This window comes from Mercenaria mercenaria, chromosome 7 (assembly GCF_021730395.1).
Source record: "Mercenaria mercenaria strain notata chromosome 7, MADL_Memer_1, whole genome shotgun sequence".
NCBI classification, from domain to species: domain Eukaryota; kingdom Metazoa; phylum Mollusca; class Bivalvia; order Venerida; family Veneridae; genus Mercenaria; species Mercenaria mercenaria.
The window spans coordinates 5,982,233-6,007,468 of record NC_069367.1 but is presented as its reverse complement, the minus strand read 5'-3'; the positions used below and the strand labels follow the sequence as shown (position 1 = coordinate 6,007,468).

The 25,236-nt window shown below is 34.6% G+C and overlaps 2 protein-coding genes across 6 annotated transcripts in view; both read left to right on the top strand.

Annotated features, from left to right (window-relative positions):
- The first annotated feature begins 8,109 nt into the window (after positions 1-8,109).
- On the top strand, positions 8,110-9,132 carry LOC123556090 (uncharacterized). Its single transcript, XM_045346688.2, has one exon. It carries the CDS (start codon positions 8,110-8,112, stop codon positions 9,130-9,132), a length of 1,023 nt encoding a protein of 340 aa, XP_045202623.2.
- An 8,149-nt stretch (positions 9,133-17,281) lies between these two features.
- LOC123555070 (restin homolog) overlaps positions 17,282-25,236 on the top strand; it is a 41,126-nt gene continuing 33,171 nt past the window's right edge. For 2 of the 5 annotated variants that reach the window (XM_053547433.1, XM_053547430.1), the window contains exons 1-2: positions 17,283-17,523; positions 21,664-21,959. In XM_053547433.1, the coding sequence (XP_053403408.1) occupies positions 21,684-21,959 (276 nt within the window). In that variant the 5' untranslated portion in view covers positions 17,283-17,523; positions 21,664-21,683. Of the gene's footprint in view, positions 17,524-21,663; positions 21,960-25,236 lie in introns of all 5 variants that reach the window. The other 3 variants (XM_053547431.1, XM_053547434.1, XM_053547432.1) reach the window with 3 other exon arrangements.

Here is a 25,236-nt window from a genome sequence, read left to right as displayed (position 1 = left end):
TCCTTTAGACCTCTCTGGCCAGGCCAAGTGAAAAGTTACTGTTCAAAAGACCACAGGTCCGCCTTTATGAGACTAGACCAGATGTTTCCCATGCTGGTTTCTTTACTATAGTCAGGCCTATGAGAAAAACTAGCATTTTGTAAATTGTAATAGTCTGAATTCAATTCGTTCAACACCATTAACATAATTGCATGAAAATTTTCAAGTTTCAGCTTGATCAAATCAATTTTCAATGCTCTATGGCATTTTCAGTAACGCGCGCCTCTAAGACATATTCCTTTAAGATGTCGCGACACAATTTTTAACTAATTCTCCTGGCCTGAGCTTGTTTTTGCTCAGTATATATATTTTAACTATAATTTGCCAGCAAATTACACACTAACATTTTGCAATATACCAAATGTCCCCTCTGAAACGAATCTCAATTTTAGCCAATATTTTCTTATAGGTCAAACTAGCACAAATAGTTTTCCCTACATATTCTTTATAAAACTGACATTTTTAAAGAGCTGTCAAACATAGCCAGGCCCATTTAAGAGAATAAATCCTTACTTCATATTTAAGAGGTATAATAAAACTGACATTAAATGGGGATACATGTAGGAGTCATGTATCTACTAAGAGAGATTTCTCTTGTCACATTTGCTTAGTGTAAAATCACATCAAAATCACACTCTTGTGACGTTGAAATACTACTCATACTAAAATTGAGTTTCACATAACCAAATACAACCTCCTCTTCCATTTTTATCTTCCAAAATGTCAAAAATACACCAACAGTGAAATTTAAACAAAAACAAGCTTTAATTTAAACCTCTCTGGCCATGCCAAGTGAAAAAATAATAGTCTTAAGCCGGTGTAACGTTGTAAAATGACCCCCATAGAATAATGACCCCCGGTCATTATTTTATATAGAATAGTGACTCCCCGGTAATATTTTAACCGGGGGTCATAATATTATGACTCCCCCACACGTAGAAAAATGACCCTCACATTGTGACCCCTATATAATAACGACCCTCTAACCCAAACCCTAACCCTAACCCATCTAAGGTACACTTACAACATAATTATCCCTTACCGATAAGCATCGGAGGAGAATATGGTAATGGCACCCGTACTTGTGTGCGTCCGTGCAATATTTTTGTGACCGAAACTCATCATTCATTATTGGACGGAACTGATTCAAACTTTCAGGGATTACTACTACTGATGCTTGTGCAGGAAGAAAACAATTTTGGATTTGCTCAACCCGTTCGAGAGTTATGACCCCATTGTTACTTTTTTTCTTATATATATATAATACAGTGCAAATTTTTGTGACGCAACTCCTCATTCATTATTCATTCATTATAGGATTGAATCGATTCAAACTTTCAGGGATTACTACTATTAATGCTTAGTTGTGACGGAAGAAATAAATCTTGGATTTGCTCAACCCGTTCTGGAGTTATGGCCTTTTTTTCAAATGGTATCGACGGGAGATATAGCTGTCATTCAACTGCAGCCCTTGTTTTTTTCTAAGACGTGGTCCTGGCTTCTCTGGTTTCTTTAAAAACACATAACAACTTTATATATAAATCGTGACGGGTGTCGTAACAGAAACGTAGTTAACATATTGTGCAATGGTCAATACGTTTTACTTAAAAGCTCTTGAAAAGTGACAAAAATCACCAAAATCTCCAGGAGAATGACTATATTTCAATATTATACTGAAATTTGAACATCATCTTATTGTCATGGACGTCACAGGTCATACAACATGGGACTTCGCAACAACCGATTTGCATATTTTATGCCATATATTGATATAATTGTTGACTTTTTCTACTTACAAACGCCTGAAAAATAACAAAAATACCCAAAATCCAAAGAAGGATGTCTCTTCAACAATATACTGAAATTTGAATAATTTCTAACGACGAGGAACGTCATAGGTAATAAAACCACTGGGCTACCTCATACCGGTTTCGCCTAATTTTGGAGGTATATATGAGTGATATATAGGTGACATAATGAAGGTTAAGGGTATTTGACATCACTTTCAGGGGTAGCATAAAACATTGTGCTTTTCCACGTATAAATTGCCTTTTTACAATCTTGCACTCCAGAAAATGAACTATTTTACCGTCAAAAGCATTTTTTCGTAATGAGCCCGTGAGCCCATGCTATTACAAAATAAGTGCAACATGTAGGATGCAATAACAAAATAATGTTTCCTCTAAAATTAAAGGTACTGTCAAAGAATTTTGGAAAGATCTTGGAAAAATAAAACTTAAGCCTATTGAAATACTTCAAGCATGAAACTTTTATAGGTAACAAAAAGATTTAGATCTAAAACATGTTCTAAACAAAAAGTCACGCACCTTAAAAAGCAGGAGTTTCGTGATCTATGTTCTAAGTATGTTCTACCATGCATCTTGAAAGTTGCAGGGGTTCCAAGTTGCAAAAGGATTCCCTTATGTATCCCCCTTCCATTAGGTCATCTGTTTTTATTGGCAAAGGTTTGATACGGCGAAAAATTATCCCTTTGGGGAGACCTATCCGCTTTATTAAGCATGCGCGCTACCATTGCGCCACCGAGGCTCACAAAAGTGGTAAGTATTTAAAAGAGAATGCGTCATCCGGGATAGCTGGTTTCAAACATGCGTTGTTATGCCACCGCAATTCGAAGAATAGAGTGAATTAAGGTGACTTGCCAGTCTTCTTTGACGTTGGTCGACGTAATAATGGTCGAAAAGTAAAGATACCGTATTGCCCTGATATTTGGTATTCATATACAAAACACCTCTCCTTCACTTTGTACGATTTAGATCTTTTATATTCCTTTTTTGTTTAGCAAAGGGCTGTTTCGTACAGTTAATGAAAAACTGGCTTATTTTGCCGCTGGATTAGTTTCAAAAACATCATTCGGATGCTCTTGACAAATGGAACAGAATGATATAAGTCAGTGTTGTCAATCGGAAATTTCATAAAATGTCACTATGATGGGCGTTAAATGTTCTAAAAAATGCGCGATTCTTTTGATCTTAGAGTAGTACCATACGAGCTTCGGTGGATGATTTGGTCGACGGAAAAAGATTCAATTTACTAACGTCTTACGCAGTCTTTTTGCTGTGAAAATTCCGAACTAATTTATAAAATAAAAAGGGTCTCTTTCCGTGAAATATTTCACAAAATGCATATATTTGTATCGCGTGCATCACTGAAGTAGCCTAAACGTCACCCGACGTAACACAAGTTTCAACGTTACAAAATCTTAATGTAATTGCTGTTTGTGAAAATGAAAAGACCCCTATTTTCTATTTAAGAAATTTGTTTATATCCATATTATTCATATTCAGTTTAACGTCCTCTTTTAGATAGCCAGAATTGGCTAGTTTTCAGGCGGCGAGGATACCTGAGTTTCAATCCAGTAACGCTAGGTTGCTTACCAGAACTCCTCTAGTTGAGTGGGAAACATGTGTTTCATAATTTCCAGCTTTCCCGCCCGGGAATCGAACCCGGGCCGCTAGATTAGGAGTCAACGGCCTTAACCACTCGGCAAGTCCAACTAAATACTTAAGCAAAGTCACTGTAAGTGACAAGTGGTTTGAATTATTTTCTGTAGGCCAAATCTCTCACCAAAGTTTGTTTGGTGAGGTTTTTACTTAATTTCTAAAGGATGATTTCAATTGTTATCAAGAAAACATGACCAGAATCATTTCAAATGACTAATAAAAGATGATAATACACTGTTTGTAAACAAAACCAAATTATCTTCCAGCCTAAATAGTAAATATCGGTTCTCTCTATTTCTATAGTAACCTTAAAACTGGTCCTTCGGGATCATTGATTTCAACTCATTTAGATTTGAAGATTGAATACTGCTTAAGCCGGTGCTAGAGGGCGTGGGCAGTGTTGCATTTTACAATACTGCTCATGAACAGACTCAATCAAACCGAGTCTGCAATTTTCACTTTTTGCCTTGTTCTCGGTGCTTCCGAGGGATCTACTTTCCAGATTTTATTAGGTATATCTTCTATTATTGTAATAATTCTCTTTATGTACAACAATGATAATTCAATAAAAACCATTTTTCAATAGGTGCACGTTTATTTCTTAGCGGAGCCTCTGAGATATACTGCTGTTGTGTCAGCTGTAGACGCAGCAGCAGCAGCAGAAACAACAACAACATCAAATATAAGCAATTGAAATACGACAGTGGCTTGAATTGATAAAGAGTATGTTAGCAATAGGTTAGGTAGGGGGTCAATATTTTATAGATAAAATCGGGGGGGGGGGGGGGGGGGGGGGGGGGGGTCATTATTTTATAGGGGGTGTCAGTATTTTATAGAAAGGGGTCATTATTCTATATAAAATAATGACCGGGGGTCATTATTCTATGGGGGTCAGTTTACAACGTTACACCGGCTGGTTCCTATACTATAGTCCGACCTTATAACAGTATTCGGAGACAATGTACATTTATTATTCCCCTACGATGAAATCGGATGGGGGTATTGAAATGGCGTTGTCCGTCCGTCAGTCCGTCCGTGCGTCCGTCCGCAGCCATTTCTCAGTAACTAGCTGGTAGAATTTCATGAAACTTGAAATAAACATGAACCAACATACTGCGATGATGCCCGTTAAGTTTTTCTTTGGATTGGTCAATTTCCATTAGAGCTATTTCCCTTGATTAAATGAAAAATGCCCAACAATGTCCACACGCAGCCATTTCTCAGTATCTATTTGGTAGAATTTCATAAAACTTGAAATAAACTTACTGCGATGATGCCCGTCAAGTTTGTGTTGGATCGGTCAATTTCCCTTAGAGATATTGCCCTTGATTTCTCAGTAATAAGCTGGTAGAATTTCATGAAACTTGAAATGAATATGAACCAACATATTTCGATGATGCCTGTCATTTTATTTTTCAATTGGTCAATTTTCCTTAGAGTTATTGCCCTTTAATTGTTTAAAAATCTACAGTTTTGTACATAACAAACCAACTAATTGGTAGAATTTCATTAAACTTCTTTCATTCTTTTCCATGAAAATTTATTATAAACATGTGAAGTTTTGTACCCATACCTGATCACCACGTTGCCTTGGTCACCCCCCCCCAAAAAAAAAAAAAAAAAAAAAATCATTGCTTTTTATTATTATTTCTTTTCAAACTTGTTGTACCGTTCCCCACCTCACTCTCCACTTAGTCTTGCCCACCACCCCGATCATGCATCCCCAACCCCCGCCCATTTTTTCATCATTTTTAATATTCCATCAATATCTATAATCAACATGTGAAATGTTGAACCCTCACCTGGTCAACCCCGCTGCCTCCCCTCCCCCCACTCCCAAATAAAAAAATCCCATTCATTTTCTGTTAAAATGATTTTCACTAATGAAATTATTTGCTTATTAGTAACATCCTTAACCTTTTGCCGGATATATATTTTGCCATTCCTCACCACAAGCCCTTTCGGCGTGGGATATCATTTCATCGAATTTGCTTGTTAACATTTGGACAGTGCGCTCTCCGCTTTGACAGTGCGAGAACGTTATAGATTTTGGAGTCTGTGAAAACTAGCTCATAAATCCCACTTTAGCAAAGAATTTGCAAGATTATTTGTCCCCTTTTCCGCTTTTTATGACCTTATGGGGGTTCGTTGGTGTTCTGGTATGTGCAGTCGTTCAGCTTTATTAGAGTTATAACGTGATATATCTCGTAATTACGAGAAAATAGATTCGATGATTTTTGTTTCATTTGTCACGATTGTAGATTAGCGATACGCTCTTCAGTTCTACACTTGAATTACAGATTTGTTGTCGTAAACGTAGCCTTAGGTAACGAATCTAGTACTACCATTTTTAAGTTGTCTTTACGGATAACAGATTAACCAACAAATTGACAGACTATGGTCTACAAAACTGCCAATAGTGAGAAGGTCAGTTCAGACGTTTAGCTTTACCAAAAACTTCCTTAACCTCTTCGGGAGCATGGGAAGGAGTGTTAGAGGCATGTATTTTAGGGGCCTTATGAATTTGAAATAAAAATGTATTCATTTCTTTTCTAAGATAAATCAAAACATATAATAATATAATGATACACATCATCAAACCTATTAGAACAACCAATTCGTACTTAATTCAAAAGTACGGTCACCTTCAGAAATGTCAAGAAAACAACCCCATTCTGTTGGCAGCAGTAGATTGTTAGATCTAATATAATATGATTAGGATCATTGGGTAACAAATTCGAGTTATGCTCAGGCAAAAATAAATTTCAAATATTAATATCTTATAATTCAAACATTATTTTTATTCCTTAGGGGGTTAACAGATTTTATCATGCAACTACTATGCAAAGTGCCCGATCAATATCACTTGCCTGATATTTTATTTTGTTATCAGGTCATTGACCTGATATCAAAATTAAGCTCCTCCCATACTGACGGACTAGTTTTTACATCAGTTTCCTTCCAGATTGAATTTTATTACAGAGTCCGGTTTCGATGTTGCACAACTTTTTTTCTAAATAGTTTCTGTAATCTCAACAAATTTCCATGACTATGTATATGGTTGTCTCTAATTTTATCACACAGACAATACTGTAGCACTGAATGACGTCATTGTGAAACGTTCATCTTTACATCACAATATTTACATGGATCGATTCTTGGAAAGGTTTACAATACACTTGACAATGTATGATGTACTTATTCTTGATTTATGCCTTATTTAAGGCATGCACATTTTATTAAGTATTAGCAAAAGTGTTTGTGTTAATTATTTTTCTTGAATCAGTTAATTATAATTCTTGGATCAGTGTAAATTTAGTGATTTTAAAAACTTTAATGTCTGGAACTGGAAGTGAAATTTTCACCGCTATGGACATGTAGTTGTCTGAGTCAAATGTTGTATAATATGGAAATAAAGCATGTTCTGGTTTATTCAAGATGATGAGTTTTGATTTTTACGCAGGTAAGAAATTATTTCATTGTTATTTTTTACAAGAATATCAGAAAGTCAAAAACATTGTCGGAGTTGAATTCAATATGGCTGCCGTATTGTTTTGTTCAGAGTTTCAGGGGCGGATGAATTTTCAAATCCGTAAAATATAAATTTAATTGTTTGCTTCAGAAGACATTTTTTTACGAAATAAGAGAAGAAGACATATGTTTTCTAGGCAGTTTGTATGAGTTTCATGATAAATAGAATAACAAGCTACTGTCTTTTGATATCGATGTTATCAGGTCGAGGCTGATATCGGCTGGAAGGGGGGAGGGAACCGACCCCTTCCAGCCCATATCAGCCTCGACCTGATAACATCGATATCAAAAGACAGTAGGCTGTTATTCTCTATCAGTCAAACCGAGTTTGCTATCATAATTGTTATGAATGCTCGAATTTTCGGAATTTGACTGAACATTTTTCAGTGAAGTATAAAAAGTATAAATATACAATATGCAAGATGCAGCATGTACTTTCGTAATGCATGACACCAACCTACACTTTATGATAAACCATATACTAGTAGTTTATCACTTCATGCGATTCGTGCGTGTGTTTACATTTCATGTCCCCAAAATAGGAAAATTAATATCACGTTAGATATGTAGAAAGGACCCTGTCACAATCTTATATGCACTGAAGAGAAGTATGTTATTTGATTAATAAATATGCAGATTGCAATTGGTATGCAGAGTAGCACATTGGTCACGAGAACAATATTATGAGTTTAAGTATATAAAAAAAAAACAAATCAAAGAAGACCTGTATTCTAAGATGCCTTTACAATCAGTAATATAATGTTAGAATATATCCACATATTCTTTTACATGTAGGATATTGAATCATCTTGTTAGTTATAGTTTTAGCAATGTATTGACGGACCTTCAAACTAAAACCTGTTCATATCTACTCAAAAGTAAGAGATTGTGTTCTGAATACCACTTTACAACTTTATATAGATAACCTTATCCAAGGGCATTTACAACATAAAGTCGGTTATCATTCAAAAAATCGTTAAATGTAGGAAAGTTTTGGTCTACTTAGAGAATGTTTATATAGAAGTCTAATGAATTGATATTTTAGGAAAGTTATGAAAATATAATAAGGAGAATCATCATGTGCTCAAACGTTCCTGGACGTGTTGCTCCAGCAACATGTGAACCGTGTAAACTAAACAGCGCATCGACAGTAGCAACGGTATTTTGTGCAACTTGTGACGAGTTTCAATGCAACGAGGCTCACGAGATATACACTGGTATGAAAAATCATGAATTGATGAAAGCGTCTGAATCGAGACGCCATCTTGTAGGCTTGAAACTGTGCGATGAACATAAAAATGACCTCAGGTTCTTTTGTGAAGTTGACAATAAGCTGTGCTGTGGTATGTGTGCGTTTACGGAACACAGGACTTGTAAAAATGTGGCAGAAATAGGAACATATGCGCGATTGTTATCTCATGACACGGACACTTTGATAGATGCCATGTGTAATTTTTTTCAAAGTACTGTTACATCATATAGAAGTATCTTAGAGAAGAAAACAAAGGACCTGCTTTATCACGTCGAACGAATTCCGGAATGCATAGATGCTCTTCAGGCAAATATAAATGAAAACTTGGACGACATTCTACAAAATGTTGTCAAGGAAGCAAACGGTGTGATGGAGAAGAAGGGAATGACAATAACGGAACGAAAACGAAAATGTAAGATGCTTTATTCCGAAATTCAAGACTTACTCATTAATATAGATCAAATTATTGAGAGGGGTACATCTGACCAAAAGTTTATCACACAACACAAGCTCGTAGAGATATATGAGGGTTACTTGGAAAAAGTAAAATATCTAGCATCCAGTATTGACAGTTTAGACTTTAAACTAGATCTTGAGATTGGCACTAGCAAGAAATATCTAGGCCATCTCTATACCTTCATTACAAAAGAAATGATGACAAATGAGGAAGAGTTACAAGGTACTGCTATTGAAAACGTTGCTTCAAGAGATTTAAAGAAATCTGAAGACGATGTTACAGTTTCATTTTATTTAGGAATAGACTTTCTACTTGACGGAAGACTGATTGCAGCAGATAACAAGAATAAGAGAATAAGAAACTTGTACTCTTCAATCAAAAGCTCGAAGTGATTGGCGAATACAAACTACCCGAAAACCCATGTTGCATATCTGATTCAAAAGAAAATGAAGTTGTTGTAACATACTCAGGGGGATTCTATATTGAAATGTATTTTGTGTCCAGTTGGAACAAAATACTACTTAGCCGATCTATAAAGACTACATCAAGCTTTAACCATATATGTCAAAAAGATGATACCAGCTTCTTCGCTGGTTGTACAAACGACCAGCGGTTTGTTAAATGTTTGAATCTGAAGGTGGAAGAGAATGATCTAGATATAGAATTTCCTCATAAAATCCCAAAAGTAGAAGAGTTTTCTTGTGTATACAACAAAAACATAAACAAACTGATCATAACCGAGCAGGAACGGGATTACGTGTACATATTCGACTTTAAAACCACTCTGAGTCAAGTGTGACACTGAGTGAAATGACAACGCGTTTGTCATCTATAACTTCTATAAGTACAGCACCATCGGGTTACATGCGTACCACTTGAACAGGTGTGCGTAACCAAATATTCATATGCTTATCCGGACATATTTCTGTTTTGTTAAGTTTCCTTTCCTTAAGTTTTGTTTTTACAAAAAGGTTATTTGTTTTATACAGTCATTAACTCTTGCATTATAACAACAATTTCTAACTAGTGCAAATCATTACTAACCTGCAACAACATGTCCGAAACTGTTAAATTTTAGACTCTAAATTTTAAATTAATCTGTCCGGTGAAAACAGTACTGTACATATTCTGAATGATAGACAAATTTGATAATAAGCTGAAGTAGGGTAATGGTTCATGTTGCTTCCAACAATTCCAGTAATAAAGTATAGAACGTATTTCAATATTATTTGCTTACTGTTACCATCTTTTAAGCACCAAAGTCTCAAAGTGAGCTTTTGTGATTGTTTGGTGTCCGTCGCGTGTTCCTCCACAATTTCTAAACACAGTCTTCTTCAGAACTACTGTCCTCATTTATACAAAACTTCACAGAGGCCCCTTTCAACATTGCCAAAAGATTTAAAATACAGGTTTCTGTCCATATATAACTTCTGCTTCAGTTACATCACGCATGTCTTGTTATTTCCTGTTTTCACATATTGAACCTGAAAGTTTACTTTGCAAATAAGCGCGAAAGTTTTTTTTTTAAGAAAATCAAGTTTTCGTTAGCCTACTATCGGAGAGAAAAACGCAAATGAAAATAAATGCTTTGTCACTGTCATTCTTCCTAATTTAGGGTTATGTGTTTGTCTCAGTTCTATCTTATTCAAATTAATTACCTACATATTTCTATTGTTTTCGTCTTAACTTTAACACATGTTTGCCTTTGACAATGTATACAATGTATATATAATAATACACATTTCAAATGCCGGAACGCAACAACTGAAATATTGGGAGATAATCCCAGTGAGTTGTCTGTTTTTTTTTTTTTAATTTTGCATGATTTCCTTCATCCGAATGTTTTTATAGGAACCACTAATATGTTTTGACTGTTAATTCTATCTTTGGAAGGAGTAGAATTGAAGCAAGCATAAATTATCTGCTAAGCACAAATTTGCGAATGTCTAATGAAAATTTTAGTTAAAACATGAAGGAACTAAAATATACAATATTACTTAATATCGAAGTTCAACAGTTGCTGTAGGCAATGAAAGGTGTTTTAAACATAAAATTGATACAACCAGATACTGTTTTGTGCTTTATTATTTATCTGTATCATGTGTCTGGTTTGTTATTCGATTGTTCTAAGTCTTTTCATAAACAGTTTTTTTAATGTTAACTTTTGATATAGACAACTTTGATTGAATGTCGGACATTAACGTACTACATGTACCAACATACAAAATATAGAACTTCCTCTATTGACTGACCGCCTCTGTGTTCGGGTGGTTAAAGTCGCTGACTTAAAATCAGTCTAATCTTTCACTAATTAAGGGGCATGAGTTCGATCCCTGCTGTTGATAGAAATATGATAACTGTAGCTATAGTAATAAAGAAGTTCCCAGTTGGTAAGTTTATAACTTACATCCTCGACTGGTAGCGTTTATATATATATATATATATATATATATGTGTGTGTGTGTGTGTGTGTGTGTGTGAAGTATCAAGGTAGGCAATAACAGATACCCTAGCTGCATCTGGACATACAGCGTGTTGACTAGTCGTCGTGATTTGACCGTTATTTCTTATATTTTAAATTGCTTACATTTATAGTTACCAAATAACACACAACTTTGGATTTAAGTGATTCTTTAAAAGATTCAGATTTTGCCGATGATATTAAAACCTCACTCCGTTCTTCAACCAACAGAAATGGATTAAGAGTCAGGCTTAGCAATGAAAACGACTAAATCCGCGAGGGCAGGTAAAAAGAGCAATACTCCCGACGTGTGCATGCGTTATCACTGTCAAATGTAAATTATCTTAAATATGAGTAATAATGGTCAAATCACGGCAGGTAGTAAACATGACGGCTTTATGTCAAGCCGCAGGGTACTTGTGGGTGCAATAGCTTTTAAGAAATCGGAGGAACATTTTTTTGGAAAGCGGACGGACAGACAACACACAGACGGACGGACGGGGGAGTGTAAACCTATAGTCCCTTCTGTCTCATCTCATCGACATTTTGAAGTCGTCAGGTAGCATTTCTTCGCGTGACTTCCACAGATGGTAATTTCTTGCGTAATATAGTGGGGACCCTGTGTATCCTTTCGGTTTCTAATTTTGTATTGCATGCTAGTACATATTTGTAAAACCAACACGGAATACTTGTACATATAAATGATTCTGAAACATTCAATTTATTATATAAATAGTTCGGGTATCTAATTACAGACCCTCCCTCATCCCATGGAATAGAACATGCATTATAGCAGGAGGGGTTCGACATTAAATAACATTATTTACATGAAGACCGATCAATAGAGAAAAATTGGTATGTACATGTTGTATTTTTAATTTCATTTACGCCCTTAAAGGACGTAATCGCCTACAGTAGTCGCAAAATGGAAAACAGTGTCAGTCACAAATACGTGTTCAGATCAAATATAAAAATCGGCAAGTCGGCACACAGTGAATGTTTTTCTTACCGTCTAGATAAAAAGTAATTTCTTTAAGAAAATGCAACAGCTATGCAACATCTTATTTACATTATATTTATGGAGTATGCTTGCTTATTTCAGAAAACAACATAGCATATTGGATTACAAATCAATATGACGTGTTATTCATCAGTCTCGTGACTTGATCGAGTGAATTTTTATGTAGTGAGTTTGATCAGTCAACATTTTGTCAGCATTTTCTAAACATTACTTGTCTGTTTCATTTATTATATCACTATATACACATATTTATGTTCGACTTTTCGTTAGGGGCCTCCGTGGCCGAGTGGTTAAAGTCGCTGACTTCAAATCACTTGCCCCTCATCGATGTGGGTTCGAGCCTCACTCGGGGCGTTGAATTCTTCATGTGAGGAAGCCATCCAGCTGGCTTACGGAAGGCCGGTGGTTCTACCCAGGTGCCCGCTCGTGATGAAATAATGCACGGAGGGGCACCTGGGGTCTTCCTCCACCATTAAAGCTGGAAAGTCGCCATATGACCTATCATGTGTCGGTGCGACGTTAAATCCAACAAAAAACAAAAACAAAAAAAAAACAACAACTTTTCGTTAAAGTTGAATACACACAACGTGTAAAGCAAAATAATTGATTTTAACACGATTTCTTAACTTCGGTCTGTCATTTGTTTTTCTATCGTTCGCAACAGGAAGAGGGGGAATACAATCATTAATAAGGTGTGCAAATGCAAAGTCACTTCCTATAAACGACTGTTCTCTCCCTCTTCCTGTTGCGACCGATAAAAACAATAAGCTGACCGCTAAATATTGGTAAAATTAAAAGAAATCATTGCTAAAACCTCCTATTTGTTTACAACGAGCCAGTGTAATGTCCTGACTGTATGCATGTTTGTTTGCTTTCAGTATTGTACATATGTTTGCGACTTTCGTAAAAAAGACTGTATGCCTGTTTGAAACTTACTTCTACATGTATATTAAATATCGGTTTTCCTTTGCTCATGTAGTATTTCTTCATAATTATAACCCGCAAACGAAGTTTGAAGGAAAGATGTATACAGGAGTCGCGATGCGATCTGTCTGTGCGATATGTTTTTTTGTCCTCATAAATTTGATCTTGCAATTACTGGCAATGAATACTCTCACACCAACCATTCTCAAACTTCACGCACACATAGACAACATGTAGTGTGTGTCCGTCTTTTTCTTTTTTCTTTTCTCTTTAAAGTCAATGTCACACGTAGGAGGCCGAATGTAAAACCAAACGGTCATTTTTTTCGTTACCGTGTTATAATTTCTTTATGCATCAAGGGATTCTGAAATAGCTTTGCACAAATGTTCACCAACATGACACGATGACACTTTCAATTCCTAATTCTACATTTTATGAGAGTATATCTCTGTAACTGACCAAACGCCGCATGTCAATCAAATCAATAAATCGGTAAGCGATCAACCATTCAATGCTCTTGAATCAATGCACACCAACACGGAATACTTGCATGTAAACGATTCTGAGGCTTTCAATTACATTACTAGTATATAATTATGTAAGATAGCGAATCACAGATCCCCGCCCCCATGGATTAGTGCATGCACTGCACGAGTTGTTCGGCATTAAATGCCATTATAAAAATAAAAATTGATTGGTAGAAACAGTTCGATAGAAGGACATAAATCGCATACTTAATCGCAAAATGGAATACAGTGTCAGTCGCAAATAAGTGTTCAGATCAAATGTCAAAATTGGCAAATCGGCATACAGTGAAAGTTATTTTACCGTCTGGATAAAAAGTAACTTCTTTCAAAAACGAAACAGATATACAACATCTGATTTACGTATATTGATGGAATGTGCATGCTTATTTCAGAGAACAACATGGATTATTGGGATTACAAACCAATTTGATATGTTATTCACCAGTTTCGTGGCTTGGTCAAGTAATTTCCATGCAATGTGTGTGATCAATCAACATTTTCTAAACATTAGTTGTCTGTTTCATCTGTTGTATCACCACATACACATATTTATTCTCAACTTATCGTAAAACTTAAATACACACACCGTGTAAATCAAAATAATTAATTTGAAGACGATGTTTTACCTTCGGCCTGCCAGTTGTTTCTTTTGATCGGTCGCCACGAGTGGTCATTGCGAATGTTTCCTAAAGGGTAAAAAGTTACAAGTTAGAGGATACTCCAAGGGTTGAGAGCGAACATCATAAGTGCATATGAAAAAAGAATCAAGTTGACGTCTTTTGTTGTCACCCCTCGATTTACAATTTATATATTACACAATGACGGATCAAAAAGTGCTACATCCGTAAAATAAACATTTTGCCGTTACATATGTGTTGCAAGTTTGTAATGTCAATGAAAGCAAAAGCATAATGAATTTGATGAACACAGTATCATCACTACTTGTAACAACATTTATATTTCTTGTAGAACAATACACACAAAATCATGTTAAAATTGTGCAAGACCAGCCCATATTCTCTTGTACTATTGTGAACAGACTTTACTGTTTGCATTCATTTACAAGCAGTCGTAGGCTTATACAGATAACATTTAGTCAACCATTGAGTTAACCCTTAAAAATCACTTGCACATGGTTCTCATTTCATTAACATGATAATAGTTGTGTACATATGTGTTATAGTATACTGATTGTGTTGAATATACGTTCAGTGAAATATACATTTACATACATAAAGATATTTTTTATTTACACTATTGTTATAAAAGACACATATTAGCATTACTTGCAATCTTTTTTTTTCAGTTCATATTCACATTAAATCTTGCAAATGTCTGCTTTTCATCAACTGGTTTCATCCCTCAGGGTCATCAGGTAATTATAATCAGTCTAGGAACTATGATTTGGTAATTTTTCAAGTATTTTTTCCCATATAAATAATATGACAAGTGAGCCCCAGGACTTGCCTCATTTTACCCCAGGGGCATAATTTGAACAATCCTGTTAGAGATCCACTAGGCAATGCTACATACCAGATATTAAAGGCGTAGACTTTGAACTTGCAGACAAGAAGATCTTTTTCCATATAATATATAAGCCTATGTTAAACTTAGTACACCCAGGGCAGGGCCCCTTTTCATCCAAGGGACATAATTTGAACAATTTTGATAGGTAGAGAAACACAAGGAACGGCAACATACCAAATATCAAAAGCATAGGCCTTGTAGTTTCAGGCAAGAAGACTTTTAGAGTTGTATTTTTTTCCTACATAAGTCTATGTAAAACTTTAGACCCGCAGGGCAGGGCCTCTTTTTACCCGAGGGGCATAATTTGAACAATTTTAGTAGAAGACCACAAAGCAATGCAAAGGCCTTCCTTGCAGTTTCAAACGAGAAAATTTTTAGATTTTTCCTTTATAAGTCTATGTAAAACTTGACACCCCCGAGACAGGGCCACTTTTCACACAAGGGGCATGATTTGAATAAATTTGGTACGTACGTACAAAATATCAAAGGCCTAGGTCTTGTAGTTTTAGACAAGAAGACTTTTTTTCCTGTATAAGAGTATCCCCAAGAACAGAGGGAAGGAAAACACTTAGATTCCGTAATCGTTAAACCAAACGATGGCATGCGGCAACACGTAGAAGAACATGCATCATGCTTAGCCTATTAGATTTCGCCTTTCTGTGGTATGTATATTTTTTTATAAAAACACTTGCAAGAGAAACTAACAGAACAACATCATGCATAGGAATACTACAGCTCATTGTATTAATAATACCAACGAATGATACGCATGCGAAGAAGGCAGAAATTTTGTCATGCATGTCTTCTGGAAGTGGATGAGGTTAGGGTAGGGGGGAGTGGGAGAGTGCGCAAGGTGTGCCTCTGAATTTGCCACTGGCCTGGTCGAGATTTAGCTCAAACTTTACCATATATTTTTGTTACGCTTTTCATACTTTTTGGCCAAAAGATCACCACTAAAACAATATGTTAGCATAAAGGTAATTTATCGTTAACAGTTTCGTTCACAATTTCGAGTGGAAATCCATAGTTTTCATAGTTTTAAGTTTACGTACAGAATTACCCGAGCATCACATTTACAACTTGGTGGCTTATTTGTTCGCTTTTTTTACATTGACAAAACAAAAATACAACCCGCAGTTTTGAAATTGACGGAACTTTCTTAGTCAACAGTAGCAGACATTGCAAAACACAATAAACTTTGTTTTAGTTAGACGAGATAATAATGCATTCTAAGTAAAAAAAAAAAGAAAACAGCAACATAGAATTTACATCTTAATCCCATGTATCAATAATCTTCAGTCTAACGTGTATTTTCAAATTAATATTTTTAGTTACCATAATTTGATTGTTTTAATATTTTCGACTTTGAACTAAGCTAACAAACTCAACTCACTCTTTGATATAATACGAAATGCCTGACCCTTGTCGCATGCTTTCAGCTTGTCATCTTTATCCGTAAAAAAACATACCCACAGTAAATGCATAACTGGACGCGACGAAACCAGCAAATAATTCATACAAAAAGTATCAAAGCATCATAAAAGCACTATATAAAACGTACAACTTGTTGTTGCACAATATAAAACTTACAATTTGTAGTTGCACAACATAAAACGTACAATTTTAAATTGCACAGTATAAAATAACAATTTGTAGTTGCACAATGCCAAACATACATTTTGTAGTTGCATTTAATAAAACGTACAATTTGTAGTTGCACTATATGAAACGTACAGGCAATTTGTAACTTGCACTATATAAAACTTACGTACAATTTGTAGTTGCATAATATGAAACGTTCAATTTGTAGTTGCAAAAAAAAAAAGAAAACGTAAAATTTGCAGTTGCACAATATAAAAGGTACAATTTGTAGTTGCACAATATGAACCTTACACTTTTATGTAACATATAATGTGCATAGAGTTGCACTTTAAAGAAATTTAAAGATAGGAAGAATGAAAAAACAAAACAAAAAAAACTCACGTCCATTTTGAAATAAATATGGCCGCCAAAATAATTATGATGATAAAAATGTTATCAATGGATTTTGAGACATGGGAAATTTAAACGTCGAAAAAAGTTAATAAAATAAAAGAAAAAATCAGAAACACAGAATGTTGGACAATTCACTATAGACGTCTTCAGAGTTAAGAAGTTTAAAGAACGAAATACCAGAAATATATACACGTATTATCATATTCAAACGGGAATTTCCGACAGTTTCGTTTTCGTTTGCAACACACACGATAAACGACATATGTATACACTTTTATACAAAGAACGCATCAACAGCGGATCAATGCAATAAATAACACAGTGTAAGGTAATTATTTTCGTTATATTTTATTCGGAAAATTGATACTAGATTTTACGTTTTTAAGTAACAAGTACTAATAAACTTTGATAATATGGCAGTTGACCTCAATACAATCGACACTGTTTATTTTCCAATACAGGTAAATCCAACGATTGCTTTACAATAGATCTGTGACGGATTATCTTTAAACACCCCTGGACTTATTGGACCCAACTGCCACATTATCAAAGCTTATTAGTATCAATTTTCTTTCTTATTTATGTAAAAACGGTTTTTATTCCGTTGTCAATCATAATTGCTAAAAACTTAGATTACTTGGTACAGTGCAAACTATGCTTGAAGTGTGATAGACCGTAGAAAGTCGGGCGACATTGTGTTTCCAAACACAACGCCTTCCACAGAAAGCCTTTTTACCTGCTTCGAACAATTTGTTTATAATTTGAAGTTGAGACCGGGAGGGATAACACAACACTGTGCGATCCTTGAATTAAGTGTATTATTACACTTCCTTTTATAAATGTAAGTTTATCCATACAGAGATCCTACATATTGTTATATTATTGATCAATCAATTCAGCAAATAGTCTCGTATGAAAAAAGAAACCATTTTATAATGATTTATATTTACGTATCCAAGGTCGTAGAGTAGAATAGATGTCGTTATGTAAAGCTGACAAAAATAAAAGGAAATCGGATACCTCTTCTTTATGTGGTTACATCTATTCGATTTATAAACACTTGCATTATGTCCTTAGCACAATTACGTAGTACTATACTACTCAACTTTCACCATCAGTGGCTTAATTAGGCTTCTCGGATATTACATAAAAATATGTAATTTCATTCAATTTGATGATCGCAGAACAACAACATAAAGTTTAGCGAAAGGCACAGTGCCATAACATCACATTAATATCACATAAGCTGTCCGCATTGATAACTGCCTGAAGCCAACTTTCGTTTTGAATGACGTTTTGACCCGCCGCGACGCCACGTTTTAGGTTGTGAAGGAAAGATGCATGTCGATATTAAAGACATGACTAAAGACTTGTCTTAGCAATTGTAAGGTAATACTTAATGCAGAAACCTACATTTTCGGTGTTGTATTTTTTTATATGCATGTCTTATATGAATGACTTAAAATACGACATATACTTATTTATTTTCAAACAAATTGTGAGAGACGACTTGCGATCATAGCAAGATTCAAGATTAATTTATCAAAGCATAGACATTATACAATGTCCGTCGCCACTGACATTTGATTATCCACGAAGAAGAACGCGTTTATTGTTTCTAGGAGCGCTTATGAGGTGTGTCACATGTGTGACGGCGCGGGAGTGAAATAGAACCAGTATATAAAATTGATAATACATTAGTGTAATAATTTAAAAGCTTTGACGTCGATGTCGTTTAAAGTATAGATTGACTTTTTATAATTATTATAGTTAAAGAAAGCACATTTTCTAAAATTATTTTTAGGAAAGTTTATATGTGATAAAAAGAATATGATGTTTGTAGCTTTTCACATTAAAATTAATAAAGTGCTCAGTAGAGCCTCGCATTTTATTATTTCATTCAAATCGTTTTAACAAGTTCAATATGAAAAGACAGTTTTGTATAACATAATAACCTACTGTTCGATTCACTAAATTCATGATCTTTCTTATTATGTTAAATTCAAAAGTGATCTTTAATAATTCTGTAGGTCTAGTTACCTTTTGAATTTTAATAAAACTTTAAATATATCGTCAAAAAATCCGAAAGAGATTTATTACGTAATAAAACAAAATTGCAGCCGCAATTTTCCATAACATTGCAAATGTTTTTAAAATACAATCATGAATCGATCTCTTCCCATGTTTTGTTGTATCATTTGCATGCATCAATTCTATTTTTCTTGTTACCATGCATGTTTTTGCGGTTCCGGTGGTTTTTGACGTGTTGTCCAACATACTAGTATAAAGCAAAGTATTCAAAATTATCGATATTCGTTTATCCATGTTTTCGTTGAAGAAAAATAGTTTGAGGACTGGATGAGTTATTTTATTTATTAGTTTCGTTGCAAGTCCGTTAATCTCAAGTAGCGCCCAACGAAACGAGACCTTCTCCTCATTTCAAAGTGTGAGGTCCGGTAATTCAATTGGTTCACCGAGAATCATAAAGGGAACGTCCCGTTTAGCAAAAGAACAATATATTTTGTTGCATTCTGGATGTATAAGAGTTTAAATGAAATCATTAATGTAACCCAGGAGGATTCATCTAATTTTCTACCGTTCAGTTTTGAACTTTCAGGTTGAGCTATTAGTATACTATTAGGTGGATTGTCCGGCGTCCGGCGCCCATCGTCCATCCTTCATCCTGCGTTAACAGTTTTACTTTAAATATCTTCTATGAAACAACTGGTCAGAATTACACCAAACTTGGTCAATAGCATGATGCATAGACCTCTTTCAATTGTGTTGAAGGGGTTTATCTTGGCCAATTTTAGAGGCCACCAGAGTTAAAAATAGAAAGAGCCTTTACAGAACTTCTTCTCACCTCTTGATAAATCTTCATCAAACCTGGTCCGTAGCAACATTATAAGATCCTCTCTCTAGTTTGTTCAAATACGGACAGTTGGCCTCTTTAAGGGGCCACTAGGTTTTAGATTAAAAGTGACTTTTAACGACTTTTTTATTGAACCGCTTGATGGGTCTTCATCAAACATGGTCTGTAGCATCATAATTAGGTCCTCTGCCAAATAGGGATTATTGGCCTCTTTTAGTAGTCACTAGAGCTGAAATTAAAACTATCTTTAAACAACTTATGCCCATGAACCGCTAGATGAAACTTCATCAGCTTTAGTCTATAGCTTCATAATATAGGCCTCTTCCAACTTTATTCAAATGGGGGCGCTCGGCCCCTTGTAGGGGCCACCAGATCTAAAAATAGAAATCCCTTCTGCTCATGAACCACTGGACAGATCCTCATCTAACTTGGCCTTTAGCATTCATTAATATCAAGTCCTCTCCCAAATGAGGAGGAATGACCCTTTTTAGAGGCTACTAGACTTAAAATAGAAATACCTTAAAAAAGTTATGCCCACGAACTGCTGGATGGAACTTCATTAAACTTGGTCTATAACATTATAATATAGGCCTCTCCAAAATTTATTAAATGGGTCACTTGACTTCTTTTAAGGACCGCTAGAGCTAAATATAGCGGTATCTTTAAATGACTTCTTCTCATGTTCAGCTTGATGGATATTCATGAAAATTAGTATGCAGTATTATTATTGCGCCTTTTAGGCGACACTAGAGCTTAGAACAAAAAATATTTAAAAAATCCTTATCATGAAATTTGATCTGATGGTTATGTTGTTTTTTTTTGTGAATCAGAGCAAAGTATAGAAAATACCTTTAAATAAGTTTTTTTTAATGAACTGCTGAAAGGATTTTCACCAAACCTTGTTAGAATGAAGTCAGAATGGCAATATCTTTTCCAGAAGAGCGACGTAGGCTCATTTTGATTTACATACCACTATAAAGGTTTTATTTAGCATAATCAGTTAAAAGTTAAAATACTTAACTTCAAAATTACTCGAACTGGACACTGTCTAATGGGGAAGTACATATATAGACTTATTTTGAATTGTTCTTTGATAGAGTACATAAGTTACACAAACATACCTACAATATGATTTCTAAAAACAAACAATCGCACAAGTTACACGAGATTCAATACATTCGAGGTTATCAACAACAAAAATTGAACCGACGCTGAATTCGAAAGGGAGTATAGAGAAGAGTAGCGGGTAAGCACTGTAGGGGAGATGGTGTTAGGGGTTAGTAAATGATACAGCAAAACATAATATGGGTTAGATTGCATCATTTATGCTGTAAAAAGAAGTTATCATGGAAGAAATAAAACACAGATACTAGATGTCTATCTGTGCAAGAACAAATATTCTGCCCTGACCCAGCATTTTAAATACTAAATAGTGTATAAACAGCATGTGAATTACCTTGTTATTGCATGATTTTTGTCCGTATCCAGTGATTTTTTATGCAAGAAATACGACTCTTTTCGTCCAGATATGTCTTGTATATCCTTTGCAGTTTTTGTTTAATTATAAATCATTTGAAAAATGTATCTTTTTTTCAGAATATCGGCCAACATCAAATATGTCCAGAACTATTAAAGAAATATTGATTGATGATTTCTTGCAATGTAGCATTTGCATGGATACATTCAAAAACCCGAAAGTACTCAAATGCCTACATACCTTTTGTGAGAAATGCATTCTATCATATATTACTCAGCAAAGAAGCTTATTGCTTGAAGACAGAAGAATTGACATCTCGTGTCCACTGTGTCGGACAAGAATCGAGACCAGTTCGTGTGTGGATTTGAAACTTCAAACTAATTACCAAGTACAAAATTTATTAGAGATAATACAGGTAAAACGAAGATTTGATTTTGCTTTTATTTAATTAAAGTACACGTAGAGTAAACTGTCAACTAGATTGTTAGTAGACCTTTATAACGGACACGGACAATGTAATCGTACTATGTACTATGGTCAATATCTGGGGATTTTCTCAAAACACAAAAATTGTAACCACAGGATTTCGATTTTTTTAAAGATATTAATATAATAAAGGTTTTTGCGTAATTATAATTATCAAGGCACAACATATCTTTATAATTCTTGGCAGTGCTCTCGTCTGCTGCGAATAAATCTTGTCCTCAAGGAGAACACAGACGAACACTTTATATCTACATATACATCAGATGAAAAAATACCATGTTCAGTTTAATCAAACGTCACATACCTGTAATTTTATTTATTGCCATTTGATAAAATACCATTTTTTACTTTTGAAATTTTTGAGAATTATTTTGACAGTCTATCGGCAAGCAACGCGATTACAGCATTTTATCGTAGTGGCAGTAAATACATTTTGAACTAAATTCATTGGATGGTAGCTGTATTTTGTATAGGTAAAACAATTCTGACCTCAACTCAAATAGACCATTGCTAGGTCTTTTCACTCAAATAAGTATAGTTTATGGCAGAACATTATCTATTAATTTAGATATGTAAGCGACTTTGATCCAAACAGCTCTAATGCAATTGCAAGCTAGTGTGTTTTTATAACTATGTTATTTCTCATGTTTGGTGATAATATGTCATTCTAAACTCTTGACCGAAAACCATTTTTCTATTTTCAGTAACAAACAAGCAGCTACCCCATATATATCCAAGCCTTTCTATATTAGAAAGCTACCTATAAACAAAGTTTTGTCATAACATCTCGTTGTCATTTACTGTAATTAAGCTCAATCAATTTAAGCGAATAAGGATTTCTATAATATGTACTCACACCGACGTCTGTGTCGGTTTTGCTCTTTGCTCTCGGGTCAAAATTGGCCACCTTCTAAATTTTTCTAGTAACTGCCCCTATAATCATTAAACCTCATATTTTGTAATAGTGTTGGTTCAATGTTTAAGTCGACCTTCTCAGTGCCTTCTTACTACAATCATTATAATAAAAAAGCAACATTTCTTAAGGACTGATCTTATTAAAGGATAAATTTCTCACATGCTCCAACTCTTTACGCCTGTACAACTGGCAATGGCTTCATCTCGTATCTCAAAAGTGCAAATAGGCAAGTAAGAACAAACAGTAAACCACATTATTTATTTTGTAATAAAGTAAGCTTCTCAAATAAATAGGTACTATTTCTGTGAAATACTAATATTTTACCAACCGGAGTGGAATATATTGCAAAACTTAACTTTCGTTTTGAACAGGCTCTATATCACGACTCTCGAAAGTGCTGACGTAAAACAGGTAATCTCTGATAATCGATCTTCATAAATGTCAGTTACAGTCGTTTGTGATTAGAACTATATTGCGCGTTTAACTGAAATAAGGTTCCAAATTGTTACAGAAAGTATTCTTTTTGTGTTGCTACTTAGAGCCTCCTCGGAAGTATCATTAGCCCTTTCCTCCACTTATTTTACTAGCCAACAAAAATATGTGGATCCAGTGTTTACAGGCTGTATTATAGCTGATATTGTTTCTAAATATCTATTTTCCTCTATCCCTCTGACTCTTACACCCTGACTACCAAAACATGAGACAACAAACAAATAAGTTTTATGTTGTTCTAATTTTTAAGTATTGTCCCAAACACCCAGATCCTTAAACCATCCAGTTACACTCCTACACCGACCGTCAGTTATCTTTGTAATTTCTATTCATATTCCTTTCTTTTTTAATTCCTTGTGTATCTTTTAGTTGTTTTAGAGTTGTTTTAGAGCACCCCATCCTTTCCCAAACAGTTACAAATACGTCAAAGATCACTGTTTTTGTAAGTATGTACAGCATGCAACTTTACAGGATTAAACTTTACCTCTACACAATTTTAAAGACAATGCGCTGTCATTATAATTATACATATTCTCGATACACACTAAGTACAATAAGTTACCATGATTCCAATAATATGTTTGAGAAAACCCCTCAAATTTGATCGCTGTACAGAGTAAGTTTACATTTACATTTCCATGTCCGTGTCCGTGATAAAGGTCTAGTATGGGCGGTCGGAAAATATCCGGACTTTTCATGCTCCTGTCTTTCCACGTATAGCTACCTACACATATTATACATACACTCAGTTCCAAAAGAAAGTGTGCACTTTTTAAGTTAAAATATTTAAAAAAATTCCCCGACGTTTTAGTTTCATTTTTTCATACACTAACTACTCTCAGGTATAACTCAAAATCTAAAATGCACATAAATTTGTTTACGAACTGATTTAAATTTTGCTACCAAACATTATAAGTTTTCATGAAAATAACCGAGAAAAAATATCAGAAAACTAAGCACACACTTTCTTTTGGGACTGAGTGTAAGTGAAAACTACATTTTATTGTCTATAAATCGGTGAGTGTATGTATACACGAAGCGTTGAGCATTTAAACAAGGCAGGTGTTAGGTATACCATGGACTTTAAGCTGGAGGAACAGAGAACTGTTATAAAATTCCTGCTTTTAGAGGGTGAAAAACCTTGCCATAATTTTAGCTCGTCTGTTTTTTGAAAAAACAACTCTGCAAGGTATTGCCGTCACCTGACCGTCGGCGTTGGTTAAATTCTTTTTTAGGTCCACCTTTTCTCAAAAACTATAATAACTATAGCCTTAAGACTTTACAAACTCGTTTATCATCAATTAGTTACTACATAGGGTAAGAACCATAACTCTAAGAAACATTTTGTCAGAATTATTTCCCTTTTTATACTTAGAAAATGTTAATTTCTTTTAATTTAGGTACACTTTTCTTTAATTCTTTGACAGGTATAGCTTTGAAACTTTGTAAACAAGTTTATTATCATAAGATTAGTAAGTAGGTCAAGAACTATAACTTTCATGCAATCTGTGTGAATTATGGGCCTTTTTTAACTTAGAAAATTTGTATTTCTCGTTTTTTTTGTTTAAGTTCCCTTTTTGAATACAATTGTACTTACTATAACTTTGAAACGTCATACATTTATTTGCGGTCAATTAAGAAGGCCAAGAACTATAAATCTTTTCTTGCATATTATCAAGCACTTACAGACGAACGATGGCACCCGCACACGGTGCTCTTGTTCAAAGGTTGCAGAAAAGTTTTTCTAAAGCTTGCATATCCTGTTCAACCTTTTATAGCAGGGTTTACAGATTAGGGA